This window comes from Leptonychotes weddellii, chromosome 1, assembly GCF_054177405.1.
Source record: "Leptonychotes weddellii isolate Sample4059 chromosome 1, ASM5417740v2, whole genome shotgun sequence".
Taxonomy (NCBI): domain Eukaryota; kingdom Metazoa; phylum Chordata; class Mammalia; order Carnivora; family Phocidae; genus Leptonychotes; species Leptonychotes weddellii.
This window is the reverse complement of record NC_138369.1, coordinates 80423802-80436477: the sequence shown is the minus strand read 5'-3', so window position 1 is coordinate 80436477 and position 12676 is coordinate 80423802. Positions and strand designations below refer to the sequence as shown.

At 36.4% G+C, this 12676-nt stretch overlaps 1 protein-coding gene across 1 annotated transcript in view; it reads right to left on the bottom strand.

Moving 5' to 3' along the window:
- The window catches only part of LOC145715845 (SH2/SH3 adapter protein NCK1-like), a 73553-nt gene that overhangs the window by 1166 nt on the left and 59711 nt on the right, over positions 1-12676 (bottom strand). The window contains exon 3 of the mRNA XM_081799964.1: positions 6-133. Coding sequence (XP_081656090.1) covers positions 6-133 — 128 coding nt within the window. The remainder of the gene's footprint in view (positions 1-5; positions 134-12676) is intronic.

Genomic DNA, 12676 nt, shown 5'->3' with positions numbered 1-12676 from the left:
TCTGCCATGTAGTTAAATTTCACATAAGCAGGCATGTTGAGGTCATAGAGACGTTCCCCTGGGTCAACAAAGCTATCATCAGCAGGAGATGCAGAATCTGGCACACTATGTTTTCTTTTCACTTTTCCAATGCCTGTTCACATAAAAAAAGAGTAATAAGAAGAGAATATAAGATAATGAAAACCAAAAAACCCAATTTATTCATTCTTTAAAAAGGATCTTCACCTCTGTAGCTCTTTCAGCCTTTAAACTTGTAGATAACAAATTTCTTTTTTTCCTTTATTTTACATCTTCATGACTTATTTTATAATTGGAAGTTGTACCTTTTGACTTCCTTCACAAATTCTTTTCATAACCAAACATGTAAATGCAGTTATTACATGACAGTTTACCTTCTCACTTTTCTCTCAAAGGTGTTGAAATAATTGTATAACATAATGATAGTTTTCCTAAATTTAACAAAATTTCTTCCAAATGTAAATATAGATTATTTCTCTCATATCTACAATCTAAGTACATATTCTTGTCTTACTTTTATCAACCTAATTTTGCAATTAGCTGTATGGAAATAGAACAATAAATTACAACTTGATATGTAATATAAGACTGTAGTTATGTCTGGGTAATCCTTCCATTTGCTTTCTTAGTTCCCAGGTTCATGTTGCTCTATTTTCCTCATTATGTTTATTTTAAAATAATACATTATTTCCTTGTTTGTCTACCCTCACCCTGTTCACATGCAAGCTACAGAAGAGCAGGGATTTTTGTTTACTTTGTTCACAGATACAACACCAAGGATCTCATACAGTGCTTAGTATACAGTAGATGCTTAATATATATTTGTTGAAAGAAATGAGAAAAGCACCACATGGTACTACCATCAATAAATGTATGCTACGTCAATTTTTGTCATGTGTTTTCACTACTGATCATTTCTTAGCACATGATTTTGTGTTCTGCTTTTACTGAGAAAACAGAGGCATTCCTAGATAAAACTTCTTGTACCTTCCCACAATCTCAAAACTCTTTCTTATTACCCTCACTCTTTTTCTTCATGCAAGTTTCCAATCTCTGATCCTCCTGGGTTTTTAAATATCACCTTTCCTGCCTCTTTTGGGACTCTTGGCCATCCTTGTTTCCCTCCTACTCAGTCCCTTCTACTGTCTAAAATCATACTCACAGATCACTTCTATTCCAACATAAAGTTGCTTCAATTCTGCTACTCCTTTTGAATTACACCATTCTTTAAAAAGCTGCCTCTTTTTTTCCTTCAACCTCTTCACCATTCATTCACTCCTAACTCCTTATGATCTGGTCCTTTAATCTCTACCATTCTACCAAACTACTCAATTAAGCCATTCTTATAAAAACTGTGTCATCTCTTTACTGCCAAATCAGTACCTTTAGAGCCCTCATTCTTTTTAAACTCTCTATGCAGCAACCAAGATCATAGATTATTCTATTGTTTTCTCCTTTAACTCCCTTGAGAGTCTCCTGTCTTACCTTTTTAGATATTCTTGTGTATCTCTGTCTGGGCTCCTCTAAACCTTGTTATAAAATTGTATTGTACTTATTTTCTTGCCTTCCTTAATATGAGAGTGAGTTTCCTGGCAGAAAATTGGATATTAATACCTTTGTTATCTCCAGCACCCACACAATAGGAACAAGTGAATGTTTGCTGAATGAAAAGGTGAATAGATTCCTCAGTTGAAAGTGTTTCCCAAGATATGATGCCTGGACTTCCTTTCTAATTCAAGGATATCTTATACTTTTATTTTCTGTAACTTCTGTATAGAAGGTTCCAAGGTCTCTTTGCAGGTCTAAGCTCTTTCTGGAATTCAAGCACTACAATTCCAACTGTCACTAGACATCTACAGACTGTACTATTAGCACCTCAAATACAACACACATGCCCAAATAAAAATAACCTCTCCCATGCCCATAAATCAATTCCCTGCCTCCCAATTTCCTTACTAGTGGTTAATGATATCCTGAAAAATCCCCACATCAGGGATTTCTGGCAGAGTAGGGAATTCTAGGGCTCCATCCATCCAAAAAAAAAACAATTAATATGAGCTGGCAGATAATGTCAGAATCAACTTTTACAGAACTCTGGAATCTAATAAAAAAAAAAACCTTACAAAAACTAGGGCAAGGATTAGTGAAAAAAGAAGTTGCTGCTTTGTAGTAAGAGAATGCTGTGGCATTTTAAATTGCCTGTCTACCATCTCTTACATCCCAAATCAGTAGTGGCTTTGAGGACAGCAACTGGCAATCCTAATGCCAGAGAAAGCAATACAGATCTTATTCTCAAAGAATTGTGATGCTGGGTTTCACAACCTATCTGGCAGCCATGTGAAGGATTGGCACAAAGGCTTGCCTTGGTTTCACTGGACCTGGAACATTCTCATTCTTTTACTGAAATCATTTAATTGATGCAGCAGCCTGGGGCAAGGGACAACAACTGGGACAAGGAACAGACAGAACGAAAACGCTGGGAAGGAAAAGACAGAACACCCAACTTCAGAGGCCACACATGACAAAGAATACAGACTTTACAAAAATAGCTTAGAAAACTCACTAAACAAGCAAACAACAACCTATAATAAAAAGCAACAAACCCTAGGAAGGGCGCAGAATCTGATGATAGAAGAAAAAACTGTCAACCAAGAATTCTATACCCAGCAAAACTGTCCTTCAAAACCAAAGGAGAAATTAAGACACTCCTAAACAAAAACTGAAGGAGCAAGAAATGCTAAAGAAAGTTCTCCATGCTAAAATGAAAAGACATGGGAGCCTGGGTGGCTCAGTTGGTTAAGCAACTGCCTTCAGCTCAGGTCATGGTCCTGTAGTCCCAGAATCGAGTCCCACATCGGGCTCCCTGCTCAGCAGGGAGTCTGCTTCTCTCTCTGCCCCCTTCCCCCTCTCATGCTCTCTCTCTCTCATTCTCACTCTCTCGACTAAATAAATCTTTTAAAAAAATAAAATAAAATGAAAAGACACTAAACAGTAACTTGAAGCCATATGAAGAAATAAAGAACAATAGTAAAGGTAGCTTCATTCATAAATATAAGAGCCAGTAATATTATATTTTTGGCTTATAAATCCTTTTTTCCTATATGATTTAAGATACAAACGTATAAAACAGTAATTTTAAATCTAGGTTAATGGGCATACAATGTATAAAGATGGAATTCTAGGGGGAGCCTGGGTGGTGCAGTTGGTTAAGCATCACCCTTGTTCAACATCAGCTGGCAACATGTGCATCAGGCAACTCAAGATTTTTGCCACTCTGTACATGTCCACAAAAGCACCACAATTATCAATTTGGGCTTAGAAATAAATTTTAGCAAGTAGGCAAATTCACAAATATGGAACCTGCAAAAAATAGGGATCATCTAAACTTTTTTTTTTTTAAAGATTTTATTTATTTATGTGACAGAGAGAGAGAGATAGCAAGAGCAGGAACACAAGCAGGGGGAGTGGGAGAAGGAGAAGCAGGCTTCCCGCGGAGCAGGGCTCGATTCCAGGACCCTGGGATCATGACCTGAGCCGAAGGCAGACGCTTAACGACTGAGCCACCCAGGTGCCCCCAAAATAGGGATCATCTATACTAACAAACAATATAGCAGCATATTCATAGGAATGTATATCATGACAAAGGGTATTTGTCCTGGGAATGGAAGAGTAGTTCATCTATTCAACAATATGAAAATCAATATTATATACCACATTAATATAAGGAAGGAAAAAAACACACTTGACCATTTCAAATGATGTAGAAAAGCACTGGATAAAATCTAACATTCTTTCATGATAAAAAGTATCAGCCAACTAGGAATACAAGGGAATTTCCTCAACATCATAAAGGGCATTTATTAAAAAAAAAAAAACCTGAAGTTACCATCACACTCAATAGTAAAAGACTGAAAGCTAAGATCAGGAATAAGATATGGATACCCTTTCAGCCACTTCTATTCAACAGTGTACTGGAAGTGCTAGCCAGGGCAAGTAAGCAAGAAAAAGAAATAGGGCGCCTGGGTGGCTCAGTTGGTTAAGCGACTGCCTTCGGCTCAGGTCATGATCCCGGAGTCCCAGGATCAAGTCCCGCATCGGGATCCCTGCTCGGCAGGGAGCCTGCTTCTCCCTCTGACCCTCCCCCCTCTCGTGTGCTGTCTCTCTCATTCTCTCTGTCTCAAATAAATAAATAAAATCTTTAAAAAAAAAAAAAAAAAAAAAGAAATAAAAGAGATCCAAACAAGAAAGGAAGAAGTAAAATAATCTTTATTTGCAGATGACATGATCATATATACAGAAAATCCTAAAAAAAACCCACACCAAAAGAATGTTAGAGAAAACAAATTTATCAAGGTTGCAAGATACAAAATCAACACACAAAAAACAGTTGCATTTCTATACACTAGCAGTGAACAATTTGAAGAGGAAATTGAGAAAACAATTCCATTTATAATAGCATTAATAATAAAATACACAGGTTAAGTTTTTTAATCAAGGAGGTACAAGACCAGTATACTGAACACTACAAAATACTGCTGAAATTAAAGTATATCTAAATAAATGAAAAGACATTGTGTTTATGGATTTGAGGGTTCAATATTTTTAGATGGCAATACTACCCAAAGTGATCCATAGATTCCATGTAATCCTTATCAAAGTTCCAATACTCCTTTTTTGCAGAAATGGAAATGCTGATTCTAAAATTCATATGGAATTGCAAGGCACACCAAATAACCAAAACAATCCTATGAAATGAAAACAATGGGGTACCTGGGTGGCTTAGTTGGTTAAGCAATGACTCTCAATTTCAGCTCAGGTCACAATATTAGGGTTTTGAGATCGAGCCTCGTGTTGGGCTCCATACTGGGCATGGAGCCTGCTTAAGATTCTCTCTCTCTCTCCCTCTCCCTTTGCCCCCAACCCCCGAAAATGAAAAAATGAAAACAAAACTGGAGGATTCACACTTCCCAATTTCAAAACTCACTTCTAAGCCACAAAGTAATCAAAACAGTATGGTACTAGCACAAAAGGACAGACATATAGACCAAAAGAATAGAGCTGAGAGTCCTGAGATAAACTCATACATCCATGGTCAATTGATTTCAACAAGGGTGCCAAGACCATTTAATGGAGGAAAGTTCAACAGGCTCTTCAACAAATGGTGCTGGAAGAAATGGATATCCATGTACAAAAGAATGAAGCTATACTCCTACCTCGCATGACAAAAAAAAATTAACTCAAAATGGATCAATTACTCAAATATAAGAGTTAAAATTTTAAAACTATCAGGGAAAATCTTTACGACCTGGGAGTTAGCAATGAATTCTTGTGACCCCAAAAGCACAAGCAATAATAATTAAAAAAAGATTACAGTCTAAGGTCTATATCCAGAACATATAAAGAACTCTTAGAACCCAGAAGCAAAAAGAACCTACTTCAACAACAGGCAAAGGACTTGAACAAACATTTCCCCAACAAAGATATACAAATGCCCCCAAAACACATGAAAAGATGTTCACCATCTTTGTTGAAATGCAAATCAAAACACAATGAAATACCACTTTACACCTATCAGGATATCTATAACAAAACCAAACCAAACTAAAAAAAAAAAAAAGAAAATAACAAGTGTTGATGGGGATATGGATAAAACTGGAACCCTTCCTACCCTGTTGACCAAAATGTAAAATGGTACAACTGCTGTGGAAAACAATTTAATGTTCCCTTCAAAATGTTAAAAAACATAATTACCACATGATCCATTAATTCCACTCCTAGGTATATACTCAAAAGAACCAAAATTACATATTCAAACACTTGTACACAAATGTTCACAGCTTCACTATACACAATAACAAAAAGGTAGAAACAACCCAAATGCCCATCAACAGATTAATGGATAAACAAAATGTGGTATATATCCATATAATGGAGTATTATTCAGCCATAAAAGGGATGAAGTACCGACACATGCTACAACATAGATGAACCTCAAAAACAGGATGCCAACTGAAAGAAACCTGACACAAGAGATCACATATTGTATAATTCCATTTACATGAAATAGCCAGAATGGGTAAATTCATATATACAGAGAGCAGATTAGCAATTGCCAGGGGATGAAGGGAGGGTATAATGGGGAGTGACTGCTTAATTGGAATAGGATTTTCTTGGGTGATGAAAATGGTTTGGAATTAGACAGATGTGATGGTTGCACAACACTGTTAGTATACTAAATACCACTGAAATGTACACTTTAAAATGATTTTGTTATACGAATTTTACCTCATAAAAATTTTTTCTTAAAAGATTCCCACATAAAATCCGTGTTTCCTTTCTGCCAACACTTTCCATTCCCACTATTCCCATGCTATTTCAGGCCCATTTTGTTGTGTTTGAGTCTTCAATAACCCTCTAAATTAGTTTCCTTACTAATCCAATCTGTCCCACTCCAACCCATCATCCATAAATACAGTTGCAATCACATGACATTACTGCTCAGAAGTCAACAGTGGCTCTTTATTGACTATCAAATTAAGAGAAATACTCTTCCTAGAATCTATAGCCCTCTCCAGAATGTCCTCACTCTTCCTTTCTAGGCTTATGGTATAGAGTACTGAAAAGAGCAAAGACTTTGTAATTCTTTTTAAAAGATTTTATTTATTTGACAGAGAGAGAGAGCACGCACAAGGAGGGGGAGCGGCAGGCAGAGGGAGAGGCAGGCTCCCCGCTGAGCAGGGAGCACGATGCAGGACTTGATCCCAGGACCCCAGGATCACAACTCAAGCCAAAGGCAGACGCTTAACCAAATGAGCCGCCCAGGCGTCCCAAAAAACAGCATAGACTTTGAATGAGTCTTTGGGTTCAAATCTCAGCTATACCACTTACTGTGGAAACCTGAGCAAACTATTTCACTTTTCTGAGCTTATAAATGGAGAAAACACCACTTACTGTCACAGTGTTATAAGAAGTGAATAAATTTTTAAAAAGTGAATGTAAAATAATAGCATATTACATATATTAATTGTTAAATAAAATATTCTTTCCGTAATAACCTGCAATGAAACTATCCTAAATCTCAATAAAAATGGGTCACTTAAAAACCCAGGAATAAATAATATTTCAACCTTCAGGATTTTGTTTGCCTTGTTTGCTAGTTTCTTTCCAAAACCTATTAAAACTTCTGCCTGGGGCACCTGGGTGGCTCAGTTGGTTAAGCGACTGCCTTCAGCTCAGGTCATGATCCTGGAGTCCTGGGATCAAGTCCCACATCGGGCTCCCTGCTCAGCAGGGAGTCTGCTTCTCCCCCTGACCCTCCCCACTCTCATGCTCTATCTCATTCTCTCTCTCAAATAAATAAATTCTTTAAAAAAAAACAAAACAAACAAACAAAAAAAACTTCTGCCTATTGGGGTACCTGGGTGGCTTGGTCAGGTAAGCATCTGCCTTAGGCTCAGGTCATGATCCCCGGGTCCTGGGATTTACCCCCCGCATCAGGCTCCCTGCTCAAAAGGGAGCCTGCTTCTCCCTCTCCCTCCCCTCTGTTGCTCCCCCTGCTTGTGTTCTGTCACATACATACATACATAAAATCTAAAAAAAAAAAAACAAAAAAAACTTCTACCTATCAAAAATCTACCCATTCAAGAAGCGCCACTTCAAATAACAATTTTATTTTATTCACTTCCCATTTTGTGTTTTCCAACATCCTTCGTTTCCCACCATCATCTCCCAATAATGTAAGCTCTCCTTTTTAAAGCACTCTAGTACTTTGTACTTGTGAGGTACTTGTATCATAACATTTCTTGTGTTTGTCTTTTAAGCTTATCTACTATAGCCAGCAGCTTCCAGAAAGGAAGAGCATTCCATGTCTCACTGATTTTTTTCATTTCCTATACTATTTAGAACTGTGCATATACCAGATGCTCAATAAATGTTAGGTTGATTAAAACTGAAGAGTGATATAAGCAAATACAAATTTAAACTTGAAGCTAACGGCTAGTTCCAAAATGTTTTTTTTTTTTTAATTCTGAAAAAGATGCCTAAGACTAATTATATATTGTCAAAAAAAAGAATGAAGAATTTTTGGACAGACCCACCCATTAAACTTCCAAGTGGAAAAACACCAAAAACAACCTATTTTAATTGCAGAGGCCAGAAATATTTCAGGGAAAAAAACAAAAGCTTAGAATATTTGTTTCCTATGCAGCACAAAGCCCTCTCTGATCTCATGAGCATTTCTTTAACCTCATACTAATGCTAAGACATATAAGCTCCTCAGTACCCCAAAGCCCCAGACCTTTTCAAGACTCTGAGTCTTTGCCTATGACGTTTTTTTTTTCACCCCAAACACATGCCACCCTCATTCTTCAAGACTCAAACAAGGTATCTTCTTCTCACTGGAGATTTCCCTCTCCCCCCAAACAGAACAGATGTATTTCTCTTTTGTGCCACTACTATTCTTTGTAAATATTTTTAATGTAATGTTTGATCCTCTGTATACCAATATTTACTTCTTTGAGAACAAACACGTGTTTAATCACTGCTCCATCCCCAATGCCTAGCCCATATTAAGTGTTCCATTAGTGTTTATCATGTGACTGACTGACAAATACATGCATAATCAATAGGCTGCTTTTCTCTCCCCTACTTACAATTCTTTGAGAAGAACCTGTTTATTGCCCCTTTGTCTCTACTGCTAAAAAATGGTCTTTCCAATTTCCTGTTACCAATGAGAGAATCCATGGAAAAGTACTTTACAAAATTATGCAAATGTAAAATATCAGTATCTCTTAATTTCTCAATCAGCAACGAGATCATCCACAACAAGCAAGCGCCCCCCCCCATCAAGGTATTAACTTTTCTAAATTCTTCTCAACTTCATAGTTAGTTCACAATCCTCCTAATCTTAGTCCCCCTTGCATCAAATCTTTCTAATCCATTGCTTATCTGATTCTAATTCTTTCTCTACTCTTTAGTCATAATGGGTACACTAGGAAAACTCTAACAAAATTTTAGTCCTGCTACTTACTGGTTCATCTGATCTTCGTTGAGTTATTTAATCTTCATTTAACTCCAGTTTCCAGGTTTGTGAAATGGTGGTGTGTAGAAAGTACCTACCTTCTAACATCTGTTTAAAGAATATATGTAAAGTCCCCAGCACAGTACATAGCACAGAGCAGGCACTCTGTTAATCAATGGTAGTTATTACTCCTAGTGCTTCTGGCATTTAATTTTTCAAAAACACTTAAAATCTTTATTATTGCATTTTATAGCTAGACTTGGCCAGGGTTGGGAGGGAATGCTCAGGTCTGAGCACTGAAGATGTGCTCACTCAACAATGAGGTAGTCATTTTTATCATTAGCTTTGTTCAAAGAAAAACCAAGTGTTAGTATAGCTTCCAATCTGCCCCTCACTCCTACCCACTGATCTTACTTCTCTCCTCCTACAACACTGTTTCTTGACCAAAACAATGTATTATTAACTCCTCCAAGTTTTTAAGAATCTGTTTAAGCATTGTGAATATTCCACTCACATGACAGTTGTCTTTTTCCTAAGGCAAATCTTTTTACACATAACTACTTTTATATAACCTGGTTTCCAAATCCTTGATATGCTGGATGCCAGTATTTGGAAGCATCCAAGTTTCTCAATACCACTGTTAAAGTATACCTATCCAAAGTGGATAAACTATGTCATGTCTCATTTGGCCAGCACACACAAAAAGTAGCTATTTGCATCCTTTCACTTGAACGACATAGATCTATCATGCACTGCACTGAAATTCTTTAGCACCCACAATATCATAGCAGTCTTTCTTTTTTTTTAAATTTTAGAGCGGGGGGAAGGGCAGAGGGAGAGGGAGAGAGAAACTTAAGCAGGCTCCACACCTAGTGTGAAGCCCAATGCGGGGCTCAATCCCACGACCCCGAGATCATGACCTCATAGCAGCTCTTACTCATATAAAATCCTGCCAGGCCAGGTTCTCAGTAATCTTTTCAATTCCCTTTAAAAACTTAATGTAGAGGGGCTCCTGGGTGGCTCAGTCGTTAAGCATCTGCCTTTAGCTCAGGTCATGATCCCAGGGTCCTGGGATCAAGCCCCACAACAGGCTCCCTGCTCTGTGGGAAGCCTGCTTCTCCCTCTCTCACTCCCCCTGCATGTGTTCCCTCTCTTGCTGTGTCTCTGTCAAATAAATAAATAAAATCTTTAAAAAAAAAAAAAAAACCTTAATGTAGAATTTTACATTATAATGTCTGTCCCTATTCACCTTATTTATTTCTATCTCAGTTTTTACCTTTCTTTTTTTTTTTTTAAGATTTTATTTATTTATTTGACAGAGAGATAGAGAGAGAACACAAGTAGGCAGAGAAGCAGGCTCCCCGCAGAGCAGGGAGCCCGATGTGGGACTCGATCCCAGGACCCTGGGATCATGACCTGAGCCGAAGGCAGCTGCTTAACCGACTGAGCCAGCCAGGCGCCCCTCAGCTTTTAACTTTCAAATATATATCTGAACTAAATTTATTAGTTCTTTTGGCCTCAGTCTTCTTTTCTTTAAGCATGTCATCTTCCCTCCATCTAAATCACTGACTAAATAAATGTTCAACAGAATGAGGCCAAAGAAAGTATTACTGATTCTAATTCTTTAAGGAACTGTAGTTCTGGTTTTTACATTCCTACTTCTTCAAAACCAGCTTCTCCCTCATGGATTTTCCCTTGATTTCTATCACATGTAAGACTTATCAGTTTTTTTACCAGGACTGTAAGACTTTTAGAGTTAGAAGGGACATTCCATGATCATCTAGTCTTGCCCAACTCTCCTTCACAAATAATAAGAAATCAGGAAAGTTTAGTTATATACCCCTTGCCACATGGTTAAATAAGTGGTACATCTGGGAGCAAAACTAGGGAATTCTAAATACAAATATATGGTGTTCTTTCCATTACAAGTTTTTATTTAGATTTTTGTATTTTTATCTGTTCATTTCATCTACATGAAATAAGATAAATTATTATTATTATTCTGTTTTATCTAAAATACTGTACCCTCTTTGTTTACTCTAGCCACCACACAAGGAGCACATTTACTGTATCTTCTACTGCAAAGCAAAATAAATACAAATTTTGGGTTGCTGCAGGTAATGAAAAAAGGAGTATCTTGGTTGCAAATCTCAAACCCTGACCCTCAGGTCTACAAATGTATGTAAGATTATCGACTTTCTGAGACAAGAGAGAGAATGATAATTTTATCACTGTATTGATGGTATATAATGAATCACTGTATCAATGATTCTTTTTACACCATTTCTGGTTGATTTATGGTCACTTATGACCACCAAGTGACCATCACTTATGACCAAACCAAGATATGAAATCCACTGTATTAATATTAAATAACAACCTCCATCTACCTCCTCACCATGTAAATTCTATGCAAGTTAGTCTTAGTTTTTCATTATATGATTTTTGTCTGGCTTGCAGTAGGCTCTCAAGAAAAATATGTTGATAAAACAAATGAATAAATTAATAACTTTCCAAAAGGAAAACTAACCCAAAAAGTGGATCTAAAAATGTATTAACTTTCCAAAAAGTAAACAAAAGAGAGATATTCCAGGATTCACTTGGCCACAAAGTTAACTAAAGAAACAAATGAATCTTAATATTACAATTACATATTCTTTCTCAACAAAGTACTTGCTCCTTTTCCATTCTGACTGAAAATGAAATCTCAACAGGTTACTCTTTGTTTCCTTAGATTCCTTATGCATGAGACTTCTACAACAACTCCTCTGTTCATTTTTCTAGAAACACCAAACAAATGTTCAAAGAGATCAAATCAAGTTCACTATCATAAGATCATAAAAAGGCCATTAGCAAATATACACATTAGGCTCTGGTAAGTTAGTATCAGTATTACATTATGACCTGGACTCAAAACAATCCCAATAATTCACTAGTTTCTTTCAGTGTTTTCATTTTCTTTGTATGCAGCTGCTCTCAAGACTCATTTCAAAATATCAAATCTCACAATTACCAAAAGAGTCATTTCTAGCAATCCTACATTAAATCAAAACATTCTCTTTACTGCTTTATTAAATGTTACCTTCTATATTGTTCCTCAAAAATCTAAGTAAAAAGTACTAAAACAATGTTAATTCAAATACTGAGGATGAAGGAACTTGCTCACTTAATACTTTCTTTCCTCATATTTTTAATGTTATAATTTAATTCACTTCAAACGTCTATGCTAAGTTCAAAGTTACCAAATTAAAACTGCAAACTCATTTATATCCTTTTTCTCTTTATTTTTAAACACTGATACTAAAACATTTTAAAACCATATTACTTATCAAGTCAAAACTAATATTATTTGAAGTATCACCAATCATTTAGCTTATGTTTCATAAACAGTATAAAGCTCCAGTCTATTATATAAACATACCAGGTTCCATACAGTTTTTCTTTAAATTCTTTAAAGTGAAAAATCGAATTCAAAAACTACAAGAAAACTATGGATTTAATAAACAGATGAACTTACTGAAAAAATCTTTAAAGACGTTTAACCAATCCATTTTGAATAAAAATCCCGTGTTCCTTTTGTCAGTTTGTTAACACAGCTCAGGATAATTCTCAGTGAGCTTCCTGGTCTGTTCTGCAACA